Source organism: Hyperolius riggenbachi, chromosome 10 (genome assembly GCF_040937935.1).
Source record: "Hyperolius riggenbachi isolate aHypRig1 chromosome 10, aHypRig1.pri, whole genome shotgun sequence".
Taxonomy (NCBI): Eukaryota; Metazoa; Chordata; class Amphibia; order Anura; family Hyperoliidae; genus Hyperolius; species Hyperolius riggenbachi.
In genome coordinates, this window is record NC_090655.1 from 33361078 (window position 1) to 33385038 (window position 23961).

Here is a 23961-nt window from a genome sequence, read left to right on the forward strand (position 1 = left end):
TGGCCCCTGTCCTCATCTTGCAACTGCCGGGTTATGAGAGTTTGGTGGCTCTGAAGAATCCCGAGAAGTTCGGAGACAGCCCCGGACATCTCGGACTCTGTCTCTCTCCTTGTTGGGGGGAGGGTACCTCGACGCCTCACTGGTGTGGTGGTCCTCACTGGTGGTGTGGCAGCATCTTCCCGTCCTCTGGCCTGTGTCGGGGTTGCCCTGCGCGCTGGTTGTGCTGCAGTCTCTCGGTGCTCCTCACTTTGTTCTTGTTCCCCTGGAGCTTCCATAGCGGTCGATTGTGGAGGTTCAGCTTCTTCCACACTCGGTCCTGCAACCTCAACATCCAAGCTCTCTTCTGCCAAGTCATCATCAAAGGACGGAGTTGTGATGAAGGACTCCCTCCTCCTACTCCTCGCCTCGGGGAAATAGGTTACATCGGCGACGTCATCATCCACCAAGCTCTCCTCACTGCTGAACCGTGCCTCCTGGGTCGGTTCCTCTTGCTCCAAATTGTCTTCAGTCCTGTAGATAAAAAAAATATTTATTGGTGTGCCAAACAGCATGTGGCGTCAATTCACAGAGCTAGCAAACACTAGCAATCACTTTATCACCCGTTTCTACCCAACATTTGATAAAGCTTGTGAGAAAAGTTCGCTAGCCATGGGAATTGAGGCCATAGCAATACATGGCCGAAGTCATGGTAAATGAGCTCTCAGTTCCTGCCCACAGTAGTGGTACTTACAGTCTAGGTTCCAGGCTTGCATTGATGAAAGACAATTGCTTGGCAAATTGATAGTCTTTTTGTCGCCTTCCCCCGCCACTGCCACTTCGTTCGGCAAGTTTTTTCTTCCGTAGCCATTTCACATATGCATCCCGTATATTGCGCCACCTTGTCTTGTACCTTTCTCCTGTAACGACATGAAAAATTGATTTCGATTATTTCTCTTGTAGGTACATCGCAACTGGACAAACATATACATCGCTACATGTCACATTTCGTATTGGGAAGAGCACGGTGGCAGGCATCGTCGTGAGGACTTCGAGGATCCTTTGGACGCGACTGAGGGCCAGATACATGCCTGTGCCGGACACCACGAAATGGGAGGAGATCGCCCAGGGCTTCTGGACCGAGTGCAAGTTTCCTAATTGTGTTGGCGCACTGGATGGGAAACACATCCGGATTCAGAAACCCGTGGGGAGTGGCAGCCATTATTTCAACTATAAAAAATACTTCAGCATTGTTCTAATGGCAGTGGCAGATGCGGACTACAAGTTTGTGTACGTGGATGTGGGGTCGTACGGTAGTTCCAATGACTCTGGAATTTTCCAGCGTACGACCCTTTGCCGGCTGATGGAGGAAGGCAGACTGCGTCTCCCCCGTGACAGACCCTGGCCTGGGACAAGGGCACCGGCCTACCCCTATGTGTTTGTGGGGGACGAGGCCTTCGCCCTGTCCGACCATGTAATGCGTCCGTACCCAGACAGGGGACTTGATGCCAGCCAGCTACACTTCAATGCTCGGTTGAGCCGTGCAAGGAGAATGGTGGAGTGCACATTTGGGATCCTGGTGTCAAAGTGGAGGGTGTTCCACACGCCCATGCTGCTGAAACCGGGCAACGCAGTTGTCGTGGTGAAGGCAGCATGCATCCTCCACAACTTTGTGCGGCAGGAGGAAAGAGAGACTCCGGAACCCCCGAATGTGCTTCCACTAATGCCCCTGCGGAGGTATGCAACCAGGCCAAGGGTAGTGTCACTGCGGAACAGGGACCAACTGAGACTTTATTTTACCACACCACCTGGACGAGGGTGAATGTTTGGTTTTTAATATGTTTTGTTGAAATGTGTTTATTTTGGATTTTCAAGTTTGAGTGATTTTAAATGTATTAATTTTTTACAATAAATTGATGTATAATAATTGGTCATTGTGTATGTTTTATGTGCACAGCTGGGGTACATCGCAGGTGGGTGGGATACATCACAGGTGGGTGGGATACATCACAGGTGGGGTAGAGGTGGGTGGGATACAACACAGGTGGGGTACAGGTGGGTGGGATACATCACAGGTGGGTGGGATACATCACAGGTGGGTGGGATACAACACAGGTGGGGTACAGGTGGGTGGGATACATCACAGGTGGGTGGGATACATCACAGGTGGGGTACAGGTGGGTGGGATACAACACAGGTGGGGTACAGGTGGGTGGGATACATCACAGGTGGGTGGGATACATCACAGGTGGGTGGGATACAACACAGGTGGGGTACAGGTGGGTGGGATACATCACAGGTGGGTGGGATACATCACAGGTGGGTGGGATACAACACAGGTGGGGTACAGGTGGGTGGGATACATCACAGGTGGGTGGGATACATCACAGGTGGGGTACAGGTGGGTGGGATACATCACAGGTGGGGTACAGGTGGGTGGGATACATCACAGGTGGGTGGGATACAACACAGGTGGGGTACAGGTGGGTGGGATACATCACAGGTGGGTGGGATACATCACAGGTGGGGTACAGGTGGGTGGGATACATCACAGGTGGGGTACAGGTGGGTGGGGAACAGGTGGGTGGGCCACGGGTGGGTGGGCAACACGTGGGTGACACAAATCCATAGCAAAAGTTGAATACATCACAAGCTTAAACCACAAGCCCCCCCCCAAAAAAACTTCTAGTCAACATACCCTCTGTGCCTTGCTGTCTCTTGCTCAAGTTCTCAAAGTCCTCCACATACAGCTTGGCAATTTTTTTCCACAGGCCTCTGCATTTTTTGATGTTGCTGTGGTCCGCATCCCCCTTGTCCCACAGGGCTGGTACCTGCTGCACCTGTAGGATGAGGTCTTCTGATGTGTATGGCCTCACCCCCTCGCTATCAGACTGATCCTGCTCCATATTGCTGCCAAAGAGCTCCAGCATGAAGTCACTGCTGCTCCACTCTGTGAACGCTGGTGCCATGTGGTCCCCATCCAAAATGGCCACCATACCATAGAGTCTGCATAGGAAGTGTGGTACAACATCCGGTTTTTATAGCCAGTGTGTTGTGCACTCTCCGGTTCTCATTGGTTTCCATTGGCCGGATGCAACATTCCGGCTCCGGTCCGGATACGTCAGCCGGACCAAAAAATAGCGCATGTTGGAACGGACGCCGGAGTCCGGATCCGGTCCGGCTCCGGTCCGGACGAAACGGACGCATGTGAACGGTCGCATAGACTTTCATTGCTATGCCGTGCGTCCGTTTCGTCCGGTCCGCATGCGGTCCGGCTCCGGCACGGCTCCGGCACGGCGAATCCGGATAGCAACCGCTAATGTGAACCGGGCCTAAGTGACATCAGCATAGGAGAAAAGTAATTTATAGCACATTTTACTCTGGGAGAAATTTTCTTTTTATTTATGTGTTTTCCTGTATTTTAAATTTCACAATTTTTTTGCAATAATGGTCCTTTAAAGCAGTAATTTCTGTATATTTTGTATTCCTTTAGCTATATGATAATGCTCCTATGTATACAATTGGAGTATTTTACTGCCAGTACTATCAGTTTACCACTGGAGAGCACTGTACTATAGCAGGCATCTTATCTAAAGGATTGCCTGATATACTTACAGCGGAAGCGTGTTATGGACGGGGCCTATGGGAAGGGCTAACGGTTAAACACAGGGATCCAACTGCAAATATCACGGTGAGTTCCATAGTTTACTTACGGTTAAGTTCTTTATGAAGTTTGCCACTTCTGTTCCCACTGCAGGAATGTTGCTCACTGATTGCGGGTAATTATAACCGGCTCCTTTCCCCCAGTTCACAGCAAAGCAGTTGATGGGTTTTTTTGTTTGGAGAGCCTAAAAACAGACATGATTAGATGAGTGTGATGACAGGATCTTCAAATTGTATGTAGTGAATGGGGAGTTGGTGCTGACAAATTATGCCCTCATTTTTAAAAAAATAAATTCCCACACCAGTAACTTACATAAAGGAGGGGGCAAATGAGAGCCCAATAGCGTGTAGTATATTATTACACCAGAGGGTATAGGGGAATGTCAAATGAAAATATACTCACAAGCCAGGGTTACCTCCAAAGTTTGATGTCCCAAACAGAGATGCTCATTCGGATCCCGGGTACCCGGATTAACTTGGGTATCCGACCTTTTTCTACTATCCGGGTTGGATCCGGATACCAGATAGTTGTGCAGATATCCGGATAGCTATCTGCAGATAGTTTTACCACTGATCCGGAAACCCGCGGATATCCGAATTACCCGGACTAGTGGTCTAGTGGGTAAGACAGATACCTACTACACACTAAGGCCTGGGTTCAAATCCCAGCTATGGAACATAAGCTGTTTTGAAAAACTGCAATTCCCTACAGGATGATATAAATGGATGGATGGGAGGAGGAGGAGGAGGAGAGAGAGAGAGAGAGATTTTAGCCTTTAAAAAGACCATTTATGGTTTTCAATTCGGGTATCCGAATCCGGGCGGATAGTACAGATACTAGCGTCGGGTACCCGAATTCTGTTCGGGTAGTAAAATGTCAAATTCGGATATCCGAATCGGATCCGGATATCTAGGGATCCGGATTCGGATCTGGGCGGGTAGTAAAAAGTACTACCCGATCATCCCTGGTCCCAAACAGTCAATTCCAGAAAATACTTTATCACTTAAGAAGTTCCAGGGTTTTCAATTCGGGTATCCGAATCCGGGCGGATAGTACAGATACTAGCGTCGGGTACCCGAATTCTGTTCGGGTATTAAAATGTCAAATTCGGATATCCGAATCGGCTCCGGATATATAGGGATTCGGATTCGGATCTGGGCGGGTAGTAAAAAGTACTAACCGAGCATCCCTGGTCCCAAACAGTCAATTCCAGAAAATACTTTATCACTTAAGAAGTTCCAGTGATGCAACGCGAAACGTGCAACACAGTCCGCTTCCTCAGGCTAAAACAGAATCTGGAGGGGCCAAGCTCACAGAGATCCTTATCCAGATACTTCTGTCTTTGCCTGGGAAAGCAGGCTGTGTCCCGTGAAATGCGTCACATTTTTGGAGTTTTTTTTAAACTGATTAATAAAAAGGTTTTTTTTTAACCAGTTTTAATACATCTTATAAATGTTGGCCCCTCTATAACATCAAATTTGCTGCACTAACATAGGTTAGATTAAAATCAAGTGTATGCAGGTGCATGTACAGCATGCAATGTGCAGTTTTGCACTCCTGGCTTAAATTATTATTATTTATTGTGTTTATAAAGCACATAGATAAATGGGTTAACATACAAGGTAGGACATACAGGAAACTCACAACAAAACAAGAGCATGCAAATGATTTGATAACAATAGTGTCATAGGTCAAAATAGAGACTGTTCTAGTCCACAAGAGGGGTGGTTGTGAGTAAGATTGCATAATCAAGCTGGAAACACTAGGGAGGAGGGCCCTGCCAGAGGCTTACAATCTAAAGGGTGGGGGTGGAGACAATAAGTCAATCTGTTGAGAGGGTGTCTACTGTCTAACAGAACGTATTATGGTGCTTGTGTAGGGGGGTATGTGAGCATGAAAAGGTGAGTCTTGAGAGCTTGTTTGAAGGTATTAAAGGTGGGGGCGAGTCTGATGGCTGGTGGGAGCGAGTTCCAGTGAGTGGGGGCAACCCTAGTGAAGTCCTGCAATCATGAATGGGACTGAGATATGCGTGGTGCGACTACTAGGCGCAGGTCATTGGAGGATCGGAGGGGGCGCACTGGTATATGTCTGTGGACCAGATCAGAGATGTAGGTCGGTCAGGTCTTGTGCACTGATTTGTGGGCCAAGCACAGGTTCTTGAAATTTATCCTAAAGCTAATGGAGAGCCAGTGTAGGACTTTACAGAGCGGAGTCATAGAGGCGATGCGATGAAAAAAATGTATCAGTCTGGCTGCCGTATTTATTACCGATTGAAGTGGGGCAATACGGTTAGAGGGGAGATAAAAGAGGATTACAGTAGTCTAGGCGGGAGATGACTCATGTTTGTCCAAATTAAGTGTAACGATTGGTGTCAGCACACAGAGAGAATCTGATTATTGATGATCTGCAGAATCATCAACAATACAGATGTATACTTCATTATGGATGATCTGCAGAATCACCAATAATCCAAGTATGACTAACCTCTGGACACCTAATGAAGTGTAAGTGTTTGGTGTAACTGTAGGCTATCTCCCGTGAGGCGGGAGATACAGGCAGCTCGGCCAGGAACCACCTGAGGGGCAGGTGGCCCTGGGCTGTGCAGGGACTATCTCCTTGAGAGAGGGAATAGCGAGAACCTGGCAACCAGTGATACTTGGTGATCAGATAATAGACTGTACTGCAGCCAGGGGACTCCAAGGAGAAGAGGCCACTGGCTGCTTAGCAGGCCAGACTCTCCGAGGAGCGGGAGTCCTAGTTGCTAACTGACACTTGGTGGAATAGTGTCACAGCTAGTACAGATAGACTGAGCACTCAAGGGGTGAGTGACAGCCTGGAAGGTCGGGCAGGCCAGGTCGGCAACACACGAGCAGTTAAGGTACAGAGACAGAAGGCTGATTCAGTAACCGGGTACAGGCAGGGTTTGGCAACAGGTAGGCAGATATGCAGAGGTACCGAATCAGAAAGCAAGAGAGAGGTCGACAGAGCAAATAGTCATAACAGATATAAAGCAGAGTCCTAGTCTGAGGTGTGAGGTCCTTGGTCTCGACACCCAGGAACTAGTCTAGAGAATAACTCAGCAATGACACAGTAATCCTAAGCTTGGGTGTGACGTCCTTGGTCTCAACACCCCGGAACTGGTCTAAAGTATAACACAGCAATGACACAGTAATCCTAAGCTTGGGTGTGAGGTCCTTGGTCTCAACACCCCGGAACTGGTCTAAAGTATAACACAGCAATGACACAGTAATCCTAAGCTTGGGTGTGGGGTCCTCGGTCTCAACACCCCGGAACTGGTCTAAAGTATAACACAGCAATGACACGGTAATCCTAAACTTGGGTGTGAGGTCCTTGGTCTCGACACTCCGGAACTGGTCTAAAGTATAACACAAGCGTAATCTGGCTAAGTGTGAATTCCCTGGTCCACCTGGTTCTAACACACTGTTGGATCCTACTGAGGTCTGAGTGCTCACACGTAAGTATTCGCAGCGGCAGACAACCTGAGACTGACCAGCAAGATCTATATATACTGCAGCGCTCCTCAGCGCCGCCCAGCGCCACTCAGCCAATCAGTAACTGCGCTGGGATCAGCTGATCGACATGATCAGCTGATCCCTCTCCTACTGGCATAAAGTTCCTGCCTTCCAGTGCGCGCGCAGCTCTCCATCTGTGTGCACTAGAAGGCCCAGGCAAACCAGACGCATGCTGCTGTGCGGAAACTGCCGGTCTGAACGCGGAGACAGCCGCCCCGATGACAGACCGCGCGACGGCATCTCCGCAACCCATTACATTGAGGTTCAGGAACCTGGCGGCCATCCAGAAGGAAATAGTTGTGAGGCAGGTGGAGACTTTGTCCATGGTAGAGGAGGAGAGATCTGGGGTGTGGAGGTATATCTGGGTGTCATCGGCATACAGGTGGTAAATGAAGCCCATGGAGGAGATGATTTTGCCAACTGAGGCAGTATAGAGTGAGAACAGTAGTGGTCCTAGGACGGAACCTTGAGGAACACCAACTGAGAGGGGTGTAGGAGTGGATGAGGAGCCATTGAAGAATGTTGTTTATCAGCAGTTGGAGAGGTAGGAGGGGATCCAGGCTAACACTAGGTCCTGAATGCCCATTGACTGCAGGCAGTGGAGGAGGAGGGAGTGATCGACAGTGTCAAATGCCTAGAAGAGGTCCAGGAGGAGCAGGATGGAGTATTCTCCTTCCGCTTTGGCAAGGGCAAAGTCATAGGCTGTTTCTGTAGAATGAGCTGTACGAAAACCAGATTGCAGGGGATCGAGTTGGAATTGAAAAAGTTGGTCAGTCGTTGGTGTTGGTGGGCCAGGCGTTCAAGAATTTTTGAGGCAAAAGGGAGGAGGGAGATGGGACAGTAGTTGGATGGCAGTGCAGGGTAGTGTTGGGCGAACATCTAGATGTTCGGGTTCGGGCCGAACAGGCCGAACATGGCCGCGATGTTCGGGTGTTCGACCCGAACTTCGAACATAATGGAAGTCAATGGGGACCCGAACTTTCGCGCTTTGTAAAGCTTCCTTACATGCTACATACCCCAAATTAGCAGGGTATGTGCACCTTGGGAGTGGGTACAAGAGGAAAAAAAATATTTGAAAAAGAGCTTATAGTTTTTGAGAAAATTGATTGTAAAGTTTCAAAGGAAAAACTGTCTTTTAAATGTGGAAAATGTCATGTTTCTTTGCACAGGTAACATGCTTTTTGTCGCCATGCAGTCATAAATGTAATACAGAGAAGAGGTTCCAGGAAAAGGGACCGGTAACGGTAACCCAGCAGCAGCAGCACACGTGATGGAACAGGAGCAGGCGCAGGAGGAGAAGGCCATGCTTTTTGAGACACAACAACCCAGGCCTTGCATGAGGACAAGAAGCGTGCGGATAGCATGCTTTTTACCGCCATGCAGTCATAAATGTAATAAAGATAAGAGGTTCAATAAACAGGGACCGGGTGTCAACGCTAACCCAGCAGCAGCAGACGTGATGGAACAGGAGGAGGCGCAGGAGGAGAAGGCCACGCTTTCAGGTGCAACTCAGGCCTTGCATGAGGACAAAAAAATGTGTGCGCAAAGCAATGCAATGAGTAGTTTTCAGGACACAATGGGCTATTCGGAGGAGCTATTCCCACCCCCACAATCTTCTACCTGTGAAAGGTCAATGGAACAGCCACAAATGTTGTGCCCGGATTCACAACCTTTTTCTGTGGAAAATGCACCTCGCACTGAAATGCAAGGCGAGGCCGAGGATGAACATGACGTCAACAACTCAACATGACGCAAAATGGGGGCGGAACAGAAAGCTGCTTTCAATGTTTTGAAGGCCTTAATTGCCTCCGGTGGCCAGTTAGATGCATCATTCATCACACCCAAATCCCAGAGCAATGTGTGCAGGAATTTGAATCTCAGGAGGTGTACCGAGATCATCTGGACAAGTTACCCAGTGACAAAGTGACAAAGTGACAAAATGACAAAGTGACAAAATGACAAAGTGACAAGTGACAAGTGACAAAATGACAAAGTGACAAGTGACAAAGTGAGAAGTGACAAGTGACAAAGTGACAAGTGACAAAATGACAAAGTGACAAGTGACAAAGTGAGAAGTGACAAGTGACAAAGTGACAAGTGACAAAATGACAAAGTGACAAAGTGACCAGTGACAAAGTGACAACTGACAAAGTGACAAAATGACAAAGTGACAAAGTGACAAAGTGACCAGTGACAAAGTGACAACTGAGAGGTTGTTCTGGGGAGCTCCACTGCACTCAGTCGCATATGAGGAGAGGTCTCGTCGGGACTGCTGATCCTCCTCAGCTTGCTCAAAGCCTTGAGGGTTCCTGAAGATCCTCTGCTTGGAGTTCGCCGGGGTTCAGCTTGGTGTCGGGGTCGGCGGCGTCCTCCTCACTCCAACGTGGCAGATCTTCTGTTGAAGGAAAAAAAAAAAACATTGTTAAAAGTCCAGTACCGCTTCTGAAGGACTCACCAAGAGATGCAGGAGTGCTTCAATCTAGCGCACCATCGCTCGCTGGGTGATGTCCCTGCCTACGCGCTGGAATTCTACGCTGCATATGCTAGCACGCTTTTGCGCAGTGCCGAGGCGCATTCCAGCAGCTAGTAGCTACCAAGCTTCTGTGGATCTGATTGGGCCACCATGTTGGATCTCTGCCAAGTCCTCCAAAATTTTGAGCAATCCACGTTGCGTGACTGAGCAGTGACAACTCTACAGTCAGCATTACAATACCACTGCTGTGTTTACTGAAGAAATCAATGTTGAAGATGGAAACCGCTGGCATGATGCAAGTGGGGGATTCTGAAGATGAAAACGATCAGCGTGATGATACCAACATCAGGCAACCTGCCTCAGGAAACGCTGGTCCCAGCTATGACAAAGAACAGGACGAGGAACAGCTGGAGTTGGAGCAGGAATTGGATGCCCCCACTGCCGAGGGACAGAGCGGTGCACGTTGGACTTCCACAATTTAGCGGGAAAGGACAGCAGAAGAGGAAGAAAGTGATGCTGGTGACGAATATGGTGCATCACAACAATCACAACGCTTACAAGAACATGAAGATAGAGGAGTCTGGCAGGACTCTCTGGCACACATGGCTCAATTCATGCTAGACTGCATTGAACGCGGCCCGCGCATTATTCACTATTCATTATTATTCATTATTCTGGAATCTGGACAACACCAATTACTGGGTTTATACCCAGTTTATACAAACACAATGTTAAAAAACTGATTGAAGAAAGTGTCAGACAGGTCAAAAATGGAACAATTCCAGCAGGCCCTTGAGGATGGAGACTTTAGAGAGGAGATTGACATCCTCCTCCTTCTCTAGCCAGTTGTACGCCGACAGACTGACTTCAGCAAATCCAGGAGGACCAGGAGGGCAGCAAAGAACACAAGCTGCTGCTAGTGCCCAAAAGGGAATGGTATTGGCAGTGTCCTTGGAGTGGGAACATTTTCTGACACCCATGCAGCAGCCCACAGAACAGCAATCGGGCAGTTCCACGTCCTCCAACACCAATCGCCTAGAGAAGATGGTCAAGGTCCAGGACTACATGTCAGATGGCGTAGCTGTGTTGAACAATCCATCTGCAGACAGACGGTGAGTGTGACAGGCAGCACAGAAGGACCATGGCAACTCACTCATAGTACCACAGTTTGATAGTGCTGCCCAAAAAATTATATGGATCCGTGGACCCGGGCACTGCAGGCAGTACTGGGAAGTGGGAACGCAGATTTTAGTACCTAAACACACGATACAACATGTTTTCCGGGGTCGGACTCTGAGGCACATACAGATGGTCCCGATCATCATCCTCATCATACAACTCTTCTCCTGAGTCTGACCCACCCACCACCTCTGCCACCCCAACATCCCCAGACACAGACCCCTCATCGTCCTCAACATTAACTTGGGATGCTGGCCTGAGCCCGACCTCCTCCTCCACATCAGGCCCCATCATCTCCTCAATGGCAGCCCTCATTAATCGTTCTGGCGACGGACCGATGGACACAACATTCTCCTCCGGAGAGGGCTGCTGCTGACCACTGGCTGCTGTAGTGGATGTTATAGCTTGCGTGGGGCGTTGGCTGTTGCTGTTGTTGGGAGTGCTGCTCACAGCGGAGGTCTCTGAGGAACTCATGGTGAGCTCATATAGTGGTTGGCGGTGAGTGGAGTATTACTGATCCCAGCAATATACACACTGACTGGCAGAGTACGCAATGCTATATAGTCTGGCTGAGCGGTGTACACAGAGTGGCAGTACACACAATGCTATATAGTCTGGCTGAGCCGTGTAAACAGAGTGGCAGTACACACAATGCTATATAGTCTGGCTGAGCCGTGTACACAGAGTGGCAGTACACACAATGCTATATAGTCTGGCTGAGCGGTGTACACAGAGTGGCAGTACACACAATGCTATATAGTCTGGCTGAGCCGTGTACACAGAGTGGCAGTAAACACAATGCTATATATAGCGTGGCTGAGCGAGGTACACAGTGGCAGTACACACAATGCTATATAGCCAGGCTAAGCCGTGTACACAGAGTGTCAGAAAACACAATGCTATATATAGCGTGGCTGAGCGAGGTGCACAGTGGCAGTACACACAATGCTATATTAGTCAGGCTAAGCCGTGTACACAGAGTGTCAGAAAACACAATGCTATATATAGCGTGGCTGAGCGAGGTGCACAGTGGCAGTACACACAATGCTATATTAGTCACGCTAAGCCGTGTACACAGAGTGTCAGAAAACACAATGCTATATATAGCGTGGCTGAGCGAGGTACACAGTGGCAGTAAACAATGCTATATATAGTGTGGCTGAGCGAGCGGTGTACTACTGTTCCCAGCAGCGACACACAATGACTGGGGGGGACCCTGGCTAGCGTGGCTGGAGAGCGAACTACCCTGCCTGCCTACCCAAAGCTAAACCCACAGACAAATGGAGAAGATATGACGTGGTTCGGGTATTTATTTACCCGAACCACGTGACCGTTCGGCCAATCAGAGCGCGTTCGGGCCCGAACCACGTGACCCGTTCGGCCAATCACAGCGCTAGCCGAACGTTCGGGGAACGTTCGGCCATGCGCTCTTAGTTCGGCCATGTGGCCGAACGGTTTGGCCGAGCACCGTCAGGTGTTCGGCCGAACTCGAACATCACCCGAACAGGGTGATGTTCTGCAGAACCCGAACAGTGGCGAACACTGTTCGCCCAACACTAGTGCAGGGTCAAGTGAAGGTTTACCCTGCACTGCCATCCAACTGCCATGAGGTTTCAGTGATGGGATAGCTCCCAACTGTCCCTCTTTCGGAGGTACAGTGCCTCTTTAGGAACCAAATCACCCTGTCCCTCTTCTGTCTTCATTTGTCCCTCTTTCAGTACTGGTGTACAGATTTCTGTAAAAATATGTATTTTTCTACTGAAAAATGTGTTTACCTTACTCTAAACTTTATTCCCATCTTTTAAATGTACATATTTCTCATTTTCAAATGTTAAAATGTTGTACTGATAATAGAAAGGCCAGCATGCAAGGGCATAACTAGGAATCGCTGGGCCCCCCTGCAAAACTTTGGATGGGGCTCTGTCTAATTCTTGGTAAATCTAAGTCAAAAACTAAAAGCCATCTAGCATACAGTTTACTTACTGCCTTACCTAATTTTCTCTCCTATTCTCTAACATTGCAAGCTGGAAAGGCTGTATTTCTTACATTGCATTTCATTTTAGTATGTTTTGCTGGACAATGGCCTCGATTCATTAAGCATTACCGAGCGCTTACCGAATGCTTTATCGATCGTTCGGTAAAATAGTGCATCCCTATTCTGAATGTTTGTACTCATGAAGATTACCGACAGCAAATACCGACAGTACGGTATTCAGTCAGTATGAATGCGGCGTTCTTTCGGTAAATTTACCAAAAGTTGTATTCATGAACCTGAAAGTGGGCATTTCTGTGCGCTAAATACCGAGCTAACTATCTCCTGCACTTGCCTGGCAGTATTGAATTATCCTCCATCGGTATCTTTTATGATACATTCATTTTGTAGTCATGGAGCCGTTTGATGCATTAATTTATCAAAATAACATTTTCAATTCTTAAATTTAAATTAAAAGGGCATAATTTATTTATTTTTATTTTTTTATTTATTTAAATTTTATGTTATTATTTTATTTATATTTACATTTATTTATTTAATATTATTTATTTTATTAATTTAATTTTTATTTATTCAAATACATTTTTTAATTTAAATTAAAACTACATTTATTTATTTATTGTATTTATAAAGCGCCAAAATATTACGCAGCGCTGAATTTAAATTAATTTCAAAGGCTGTAACACACCCCTAGTGGCGCCAAAAGGCCAACCACGCGATTTCTTAGGGCAGCCTCCGTGGTCCACAATGCACCTTCCTTACCCACAATGCACTTTGAAAACGGCTTTTTTTTTTAAATAAAAGATCGCTAGTCTCGATATTTATTGACAGCTTTACCGACAGCTTGTTAGCGCATCATTACAGAACACTAGCGATCTATTAACAAACAACTGCCGATAATGAAAAAAATTGCCGAATCCCACTTAGTAAATTGGTAAATTTCGAATGCGGTAAATTACCGACAAGCACATTTTTAACGCAAGCACTTTGATGAATCAAGCCCATTGGCCTCAATTCTGGTAGGCTTAGCGTACGTTTTACCGCATACGCAGTATTTTACCGCATGCGGTTAAAGCAGTTTGCTATTCTGGTAGCTTTTAGTCAGAATTTACTGCATGCAGTGAATTATGTCATAAAACGTGTTGTAATTTTGGGGTATTTTACCGAAAATTGGAGTTCTCAGGAAAAATCGTGATGTAGCACACATCAAATTTTGTGTTCGTGAACGCGAATTTACCACAAATGTTCATGAACCAGCCGTTAACGGCAGCCTCCATAGACTTAAATGGCAGGCAAACAGCCGCCAAATTTAGCGGTTAATAGCAAAGTCCTTGTATGTGCTAGAAACACCACATTTTCAGGCTATGTTAAGATGGACACTGGGAAAAAAACATTTTCCAAAAAGACCTTAAAGTTTTTTAAAACATCAATGTTAAAGTTAGAGGAAAAAAGTAGCAAAGTTACTGCGGTAAGATGACTGATAACGGAAAATTGAATACTCACCTAACGGTAATTTTCCTTTCCAGATGTGTCGAGGGCAGCACGATCGGATTAAGTCCCACACCCCATCTATAAATTACCTCCTTTAACTTGCCTCCCTAGTCTAGTCCGTTTTGAATCACAGAATCTAGGGAAGGAGCTTCGTGCTGCCATGGAAACATCTGGAAAGGAAAATTACCGTTTGGTGAGTAATCAATTTTCCATATGTTTCCATGGCAGCACGATCGGAAGTTAACTAGTAATAATAATACACAGGGAGGGATGATGTGCAATGCTGAAAAAAAATTATTTCACAATATTTCCCAGATTAGCTCTCAACACATTACAACCCAATTTCAATGTAGAATTAGCTGCTGGGTCCACTCTGTAATATCTCATAAATTTATTAATGGATGACCAATTGGCCGCTTGACAGATTTTCTCCACTGAAACCTTAGTAAAACAGCCCAGGAAGCTGCTGACTCCCTCGTTGAGTGTGTCGTAATCTGCTCCGGAGGAGTTAGGTTGTTTGTCTATATGTGTCCAGGATCGTCTTCACTAGCCAGTGTGCAATTGATCTTGACAATGCAGGCTGTCCTTTCCTGTAACCTGAGAGTATTACGATTAATCTTTCTGTCTTGCCTAATGACCTGGTCTGAGAGATAAACAAAAGTGGGGACACCGAGAGCCCAATATAGTGTAGTAAGCAAAACAGTAGGTTGGAATTGAAAAGTATATAGTGTATATACTTACAAAAGTGGGTTACCTCCTAGGTAACCACTGTACAAGCAGGTGAGGAGATTAGACCTGTCCTTACTCAGGATTAAAAGTCGCTCTCTGTAGATCAGGAAAAAAGAGAGATGGGGATCGACCCCTCCACCAGGGGTGGATATTGGTAATATAAGAGTGAACAGAGGCGCCAGCAGGATAAAAGGTACTAAAAAGTTTAAAATTCCTCAGGAGGTGGTGGTGGACTCGCCTCCCCGAAGTAGACAAGATACTGTCAGCCTTGAGACTGTACTGCGTGTACTCCCATTTGTTATTGTTCTGAGAGATGTTCGCCTTCAATGTTTCCTCTAGGTTCAAGGGGTGAGGCACCGGATTACCCTTTCAAGCAGTGTTGGCAATGTCCATTCTTGATTGAAATGGTATACTGATGAGACCTTAGGAATAAAGTGTTGAATGGGCCTCAATATTACTCTATTCGAATAGGATGTTAGTGAAAGCTTTTCTCATCCAAAGGTCTGAAGTTCTTATACTCTTCTTGCTGAAGACTTCGCTACTAGAAAAACTGCTTTGTGTATGAATTGCAACAACGTACAATCTTTTGATGGTGAATATCATGATTTTGACAGTGTCTCCAATACTAAGGGTAAATCCCATTTTGGAAAAATTGTCTTTCTAGGAGGCTTTTTCTTCATTACGCCTTTAAGAAATTGCATAACAAGAGGATGCAAAGCCCATCTCTGATCAGTCAAACCCGAAAGAGCTGATACTTGAACCTTCAGCGAATGAAATTCCAGTCCTTTATCCATACCTGTCTGAAGAAATTGAAGGATCTCAGTGACTTGTGGTTTTTTAGAACATCAAAATGTAGTCGCTCAGCAAACTCTACAAATTTTGCCCATATTCTATGATATATATTATTGGTTGATGACTTTCTTGCTTTCAGGATGGTTTAAATCCCACTGTGTGAGCAACCAAACAAATCCAAATTTCCTCGTTTCAGTTTCCAGACTGCCAGGTTTAACTTGGATAGCAGAGGTAGGAATATCGGTTGCTGTAATTTCAGTCTCCACAGCAACGGGAACCATGACCTTTCCAGACTGCCAGGTGTAACTTGGATAGCAGAGGTAGGAATATCGGTTGCTGTAATTTCAGTCTCCACAGCAACGGGAACCATGGCCTCCTTGGCCAAAACAAAATCACCAGTGGCTTAGCTAGAGATTATGGGGCCCTATAGCAGAACTTTCATGGGGCCATCAGATGCAGGCACTTTTATGCAATGCCATCTGCCCATATCCTATGGATATGAGTTAACTGGGCAATTTACATTCTCATGCTATCTTCACTGCTCATAGTCCATGGGCACTGAGACAAAGTGAGAGGGAGGAGGAACACAAGAAATTTAATAGTGAAAACATCAAATACCACCTTGGCCCGTTCTGCTCCAGGGCCCCATGGCTATTGCTATGCCCCTGGGAATCACAGCTATTATTATTACGTTCTCTCTGGTCAATCTCAGTAATAATCGATGGATTATTAACAGTAGAGATGAACCGCAATAGACTTCAATGGGGAGGAGGCGAACTTGGAAAACTAGAAAAATGTATGCTGGCCACAAAAGTGATAGAAAAGATGTTTCAAGGGGTTTAACATCTGAGTTTTTGCATGGCAGAGTGGGATAGACGGCAAAAGTCCCGGGAAAAAATCTGGATTTGCCACAAAGCAGCATTTTAAGGGCAGTATTCACATTGAATGCTAAATTTCAAGCCTAAAATGCTTTAAAACATCTTGCATGTGTATACATCAATCAGGGAGTGTAATTAGAGTACTGCTTCACACTGACACACCACACTCACTGTGTAACGCACCGCAACCAGCTGTTTGTGTAGTGACGGCCGTGCTGGACTGGTGCGCACCATGGTGAGAGTGCAGGTCGTGGTGGTTTTCAAGTCCATGTGGTCGCCAGGCTGAGGTGATTGTCCAGTTGATCGAATTTGGTCTGTCCACACCCCTTCACCATGGTAAGGAAATGACGAAGGGGAATTGGCACATGTACATGCCTTTTGTTTTGTTGTTGCAGTCGCAGTGCAGCCAGAAAAATTAGGCAGGCAAGTACACGCACCAGAAAAATCAGTATAGCGGCCGCTGCTAGCAGCGGCCTTAAAAATTCATTAATCCGCCTGGAGTCCTGTACCCTGTTGGTGGTGGTGGAGAAGGCAGTCAAGTGGCATGCAGGCAGAGATGCTGTGTGTGGGGACTGACAGTCTTCAGGCACACCTGACCGTGCTTTGCAGACCAGGTGGTCAGATGGTCCCTTGACCCAATGCTGTGTGCCAGAGATGACACCACTTGCCTTTCAACATCACAGTACAGTTTGGGTATCACCTTTTTTGAGAAATAATTGCATATCTTCCACTGAGGTGTGTGGATTTGCTTTTGCGTGCTGCTTTCCCTCAGGTGGTCATCCCATTGCAGTTTGTGCTCTGTAATCATGTGCCTTCGTAAGGTAGTTGTCCCTACGTGGGTCTTGGTCTTTCCACGGCTCAATTTTTAGTGGCAGAGAGTACAGATGGCATTGCTCTCATTTGAGGCAGACACACACAAAAATTTCCATACCGCTGAGCCCTGGGGTGATGGCACTTTGGTGGTGGTAGCCGACTGAGTGTTAAGTGGGGTGCCAGAATCAGAGCAGGAGGAGGAAGATATGTCACGCTTCCGTGCAGAAGCTGAGAAAGATGAGGTGTTCTGTGTTAAATAGTCAACTACGTCCTGACAATATTGGGGGTTGATGGCACGTGCCTTCTTCTGAACACTGTACTTTGGTCACGGGCCGCACGAAATCACGACAGCGCGACCTCGAACAGACCTGCCAGGTGGCCTGCCTCTGCCTTTTGTTTTGTCCATATTGGGAGGGATGAAGTGAAAGGTATGCACTGACTTGACTAATACAATGTGCAGTCAGTCACACAGGTGCAGAAACAGGTATGCACGGAGCGGTATACCACACTGCGTGCGCTCACGTAGGTAAGTGGGTGCACTGTGAACAACAGGTAGTAGGTATATGCAGTACTGGTTATTACAATGTGCACCTGTCACACACACAGGTAGTCACTGAATGTGCTGGGCCTGGCAGTAGCACACACAGTATGGATTATCAAGGCTGTCTATGCAACACAAGTGTCAGTGGGACACACAGAAAAAATAAAAAAAAATAGATCACAAGAACAATATTAGCTCTCAAAAGAGCTGTTGTGGGGTGCTATTTATGCAATAAGAATCAGCAAGGAGCAAGCTAACAAGCCTACAAGAGCCTAACTATTCTTTCCCTATGAGAGAGTCTGCACTGCAGCAGCTGTCCCTTCTCTATTTACTGCAGGCACACGAGTGAGTATAATGGCCGGCGGGGCCTGCTTTTTATGAGGGAGGGGGGGATGGCTCCAGGAGGGAGTGTAGCCTGATTGGCTACATTGTGCCTGCTGACTGTGATGTAGAGGGTTAAAGTTGACCCTAATGGTGCACTATGGGGGCGAAAAGAACTTCCGGAAAAGTTCCCGGTTTGCCGCGATCACGAACCACGGAAGTTCGCCAGGAACCGTTCGCCGGAGAACCGTTCAGGCCATCTCTAATTAACAGGACTGGCATCAATACACAAGCTATTTTTAACCTCCAGTCTGCTATTAGTGCATTTGTTGCTATTGCCTGTTTTGAGCGTCGTCTTGAAACGAAGTATTTGCATTTGGTGTTGCTGTAGGTTGACATCAGATCGAATTGTGGAGTTCCCATCTATTCGCATATATACTGGAATTCTTCTTCGGGGACCAATCGTTGTTATCTCTCCTTGTTCTGCTGAGGAAATCTGCTGTTGTGTTCTCCAGTCCTGGAATATAAGTCGCTGTTAAAGGAATGATCCAAGCACCTGAAAAAAAAAAAAGGTCCGCTTGCCTGGGGATTCCTCCAGCCCATGGCAGCCGTCATCAGACGTCTCAGACGTCATCAGTAGAGATGGCCTGAACAGTTCTCTGGCGAACGGTTCCAGGCGAACTTCCAGTGGTTCGCGCTCGCCATGTAACGCAAACTTTTCCGAAAGTTCGGTTCGCCCCCACAGTGCGCCATTAGGGTGAACTTTGACCCTCAACATCACAGTCAGCAGGCACATTGTAGCCAAATAGGCTACACTCTCTCCTGGAGCCCCCCCTTATAAAAGGCAGGCAGCGCTGACCATTACACTCACTTGTGTGCCTGCATTAATTAGTGAAGGGACAGCTGCTGGGGGACTCTCATAGGGAAAGATTAGTTAGGCTCTTGCAGGCTTGTTAGCTTGCTCCTGGCTGATTGTTATTGCTAAAATAGCACCCCTCAACAGCTCTTTTGAGAGCTAATGTTCTCCTGATGTGTTTTTTTGTGTTGCCCACTGACACTGCATTGTACAGCCCTATCTGTTGCAGCTGGACCTTGGCTATTACTGTGCCAGCCAGGCCCTGCCTAACTATCTATACTGGGACACCTACCTATGCCTACCTAACTACTGGGGCACCTGCTTACCTATACGGGGACACCTACCTATGCCTACCTACCTACCCATACTAGGGCACCTACCTGTGCCTATCTACCTATACTGGGACACCTACCTATGCCTACCTACCTATAATGGGACTCCTACCTATGCCTAGCTTACTACTGGGGCACCTACCTATGCCTATCTACCTAAACTGGGACACCTACCTATGCCTACCTACCTATATTGGGGCACCTACCTATGCCTACTGTCACAGGAGCCCTTGTGGCTGACCGCACTTAGCCTTCTAAACGGTGCCAGCGCACAGATCGTGCGAACTCTGGTCGCAGTCAATGCGCAGGAACCGTTAAGAATTAGCCGCAGACAACTCAGAAGGGAGCCTGTGAGACACGGGTGATTACAACTCACACACTAGTTCATGGGATCTGCCACCACCTCTGTTTCCTGAGACAGAGGAACTCACTAACTGACTAGTCCTGCGAATAAAACGGTTAACACACGATATTCTGTCTAGCCAACAACAAACAAACAGTAGCGTATCTTCAGAGACCCGGGATCATTTCTGTGTGTGCTGATAAGCAGGGTAGCGAAACAGTGAATGACTTGGGAAAAGTCGTTTATTCACGCAATATAAATAATTAATATATACAGACAATTATGAAAATCAACAGTTATTGAAACAGTAATAGCCAGTATGAAAAATAAAAGAAGGGAGAAAAATACTTAGTTCCTGGAAAGATGTCCTTATTGTGGGAAGAATCATAAAGTCCTTGGTTTCAAAGTCCAGAGTTCAGAGTTCAGACCAGGTGGATGCCAGCATATCCTCAAGCTGGCATCTGATGAGTGCAAGATGGTTCAGTGTGGAGGACGATCTTCTCAGGCAGCTCATTCACTTTTAATGGAGATGAGCTCAGAGGCGGGCTTCCAGAGTCGGCCCCCTAGGCCGGACTATGGTAATCACACCTGGGCAGGGGCTTTTAGCAAACCCATAATCCTGACAGGTTCCCTAGGCCGACCTGCGCGGCCGGCACACAGATAATAATTACATATTCTCGATCCCCAGAACCTACCGATTAATATGATATCAAACTTGGGCATGTTTGCATGCCCGGTTACAAAACGGTGGAATTCCCAGCGTTCTGGTTAGGCTAGGGGCCCAAATTTAATATCAAAACACTCACAAGCTCCGGACCAGCAGAATGATATAACTTTCACATTTCTCCGATGTATGGTACTTCTAAAACATGCATAAAGATCATAACTCTATGTTTCCCTATCCTGGCTGAATGGTTCCGCTAAGTCTGCCCCCTGCTGGGATTAGCTTCCTTGGCTCTGAAAAGACTCCTGGTTTGTTAATTAACATCTCCATGAGATCAGCTAAGTGTCACCTGGTTCCCAGAGCCAAAAGGGAAATTGTGCCTTCCACAGGGAATATGTCCCAGCTAATTAACAGCTTCCCCCCAGGCTGTCACTGTAGCTTAGGAACAGCTGGGGAATCTGTCTTAGCTGAGGGATACTGTCTGAAGCGCAATCGATGCAGGAATCGAGTGCAATCGTTCTTTACTTCACGGGCGGTGCCAGGACGCGCCTGCGTCCCCGCAACCGTCCGTGACAGCCCTTCCCCTTGTCCGCGGCTCAGCCACTCATCCGCAAGATGTGTGGCGGCGCCGCTAACCTGGCTGACGGGCCTCGAGTTGCCGGTACGGCGGGAAAACCTATTGGAGCCTGTGGCTCGGTTCCCCTGGACCGGTCGCGGTCTGCTACCCTCAGGGTTGACCCAACATGGACCGTTCTGGACAGGGCGTTTGCGCCACTGCAGTCGGACGTGGTGTCTGCCGGGACTGCTGACAACGGGCAGTGGGTTGGTTAGGTCAACAGCCAGCCCACGCAGGGTTCCCCTGCTAAGTGGCTGTGGACCTAAGGGAACCCCGCGGGAATCCCTGGACCTTCCCAGCTCCTGACAGACGGCACATGCCCTGCAGTAGTTTGCTACATCCCTGTTCATCCGGGGCCAATAAAACTGGTTCCGAATACCGGCGAGTGTCTTGCGGACCCCTGAGTGCCCTGTCAGAGGATTACCATGTGCGGATTTCAGCACATGTCCCCTGAACGCACTCGGGACCACAAGCCATTTGGTATTCGCGTGGGATCTACCTGTAGGGGGCTGTACAGACTCACTGTACAGTCTCCCACCTTCCCAGTACACCTTGAAAGCGGCCCCGTCTGCGAGGGGCTCAGCAGCTTGCTGCCTGAGCACCTCCAGGCTTGGGTCACTTTGTAGTGCGGCTGAGAATATGGCGCTGTCAGTTTCAGCCAACTGGCTCATGTCACACGAGGCCAGCGGCTGAAAGGTCTCATCCCTGCGGTCAGAGGAGGGGGAGGAGGCCGGAACCCCCTCCACCTGTTCTGAGCTCGGGTTCTGAGCAGTGCAGCTGCGCGGTACTGCTAGCACAGGTACACTGTCAGAATGGCACAGACGGGCATTACTCAAATCATCATTGCATGCAGTAATGACATTGACAGGTATAGACATTTTTTCATTACAGACAGGTTGTACAAGAAACTCAGGTACAGTTACAGCATCATCACAACAGACAGTCTGTACATCAAACTCAGGTGCCTTTGAAGCAGGCACTATTGAACCTGGTACCCTTGAACTGGGCACATTCAACCCACCTCCCCCTGGTGCTCCCCCAAGTGTATAAAGTACCTGGTGGTGGGTGGAGAGTCCGTCTCCTTCCGTGAGCGACAAGGCGGTCGTGGCAGGTTCATAGTAGGACACAAGCTTGCCCAAATCAGTCCCTAGCAACACAGGGACTGGGAGATCCTTCATAACCCCAACAACCCTTTCGTGGACCCCTCCCACTCCCCAATCCAGCTTCACTCTGGCGTGGGCTATGTGGAAAAGGGTGCCCTCTACTCCAGTAAGGGCAAGGGATCGGCTGGAGCTGATGCTCTCCTTTGGCACAAGATGTGAGTGAACTAACGTGATGTCAGCTCCGGTGTCTCGAAATCCGGTGACAACTTTGCCGTTCACTCTAACAAGTTGCTGCTGGTCGGTTCGGTCGCGGATTTCCTTTCCGCGGGCAAACAGGACAAAATCGGATGATCCAGGCTGTGGTTCGCTGGCGGGCTGCCTCTGCTGTGGGTGAGGTGCAGGTGATGCAGATGATCCAGGTGCTGGTGGTGTCTGTCTCCGCTCCGGACAGTCGAATTTCATGTGTCCGGGCTGGCGGCAGTAGTGACAGGTGACCTCTCCAGGCGCTGCAGGCCTGGGTGCAGCAGCTGCGCTGGGTGGCCTCTGTGGCGGACGGCTCACAGGGGCAGGAGGGTCTGCCGAGGTATTGGGCTGACCTCCTCTCCAGCTGGATGGGACAGTTCTGCGTGTATCAGCCACCCGGGTAGTTGCAAAAGTCTCAGCAAGGTCTGCAGCGACAGTGGCTGAAGCCGGCCTGCGTTCTAGCACAAACTGGCGTACATCAGCAGGGCAAATGTTCAGAAATTGTTCGAGGACTATCAAGTCCTCCAGGACGCCATAAGACCCTTTGGTGAGGCCTAGAGTCCACTGCCGGAGTGTGGTGAGCAAGCTGCTGGCCACATCTCGGTACGAATCAGAAGGCTTTTTCTGCCAGGCCCTAAACTTTTTCCGATAGGCTTCTGGCGTCAGCTGGTACTTAGTAATGATAGCGTCTTTTATAGCAGCATAATCATTATCCTTTTCCGCAGGCAATTCTGCGAAAGCGTCAAGCGCTTTGTAGCGCAGCAACGGTGTCAGATGTCTGGCCCACTGGTCTTGGGACAGACGATACTGACGGCATGCTTTTTCAAAAGACCGCAAAAACAAGTCAATGTCAGTGTCTTTTTCAATATTAGCAAATTTAAATTTTGCACTTACGGGTGCTGCAGCTCCTTCAGCAGGGAGGCTGGGCGGTGAACTCCGGCTGGCCTGTTGCACCTTTGCCATGTTGAGCTCATGCTGTCGTCTCTCCCGCGCCTCTGCGGCATCCCTCTCCGCGTGGCGTTCAGCAGCAGCAGCAGCAGCAGCAGCAGCTTGCCGCTCCCGTTCCTCCCGCATTTGGCGCTCTGTCCGCGCTTCTGCAGATTGGCGCTCCTCACGCATGTACTGCAGGTACTTGTCCAGGTCAGTGTCCATCAGCTTTTGTAATGCCTGCTGCATTAGCGGATCAGTACAAACGGACAGTCCAGTACTGGCCGGTTCCAGGCGAGTACTTTCAGAAACTCTGGGATTGGGGTCCATACTGACAGTCTCTGGCGTAACTGTTGCAACAGGGCCCGCAGGATGCTCAACCTCTGTACGCCTAGGATCTTCAGCCTCTGGTTCCCCTTGCCTTGAGTCAGATGGGGCAGCGTCTACCTCAGCAGACACATCCAGCTCCCGCGGTTGCTGGGTATCCCATTGAA

The 23961-nt window shown here is 48.1% G+C and overlaps 1 protein-coding gene across 1 annotated transcript in view; it reads right to left on the minus strand.

Moving 5' to 3' along the window:
• LOC137536635 (pancreatic lipase-related protein 2-like) overlaps positions 1-23961 on the minus strand; it is a 118765-nt gene that overhangs the window by 55372 nt on the left and 39432 nt on the right. The window contains exon 5 of the mRNA XM_068258885.1: positions 3690-3824. Within this exon, the coding sequence (XP_068114986.1) occupies positions 3690-3824 (135 nt within the window). The remainder of the gene's footprint in view (positions 1-3689; positions 3825-23961) is intronic.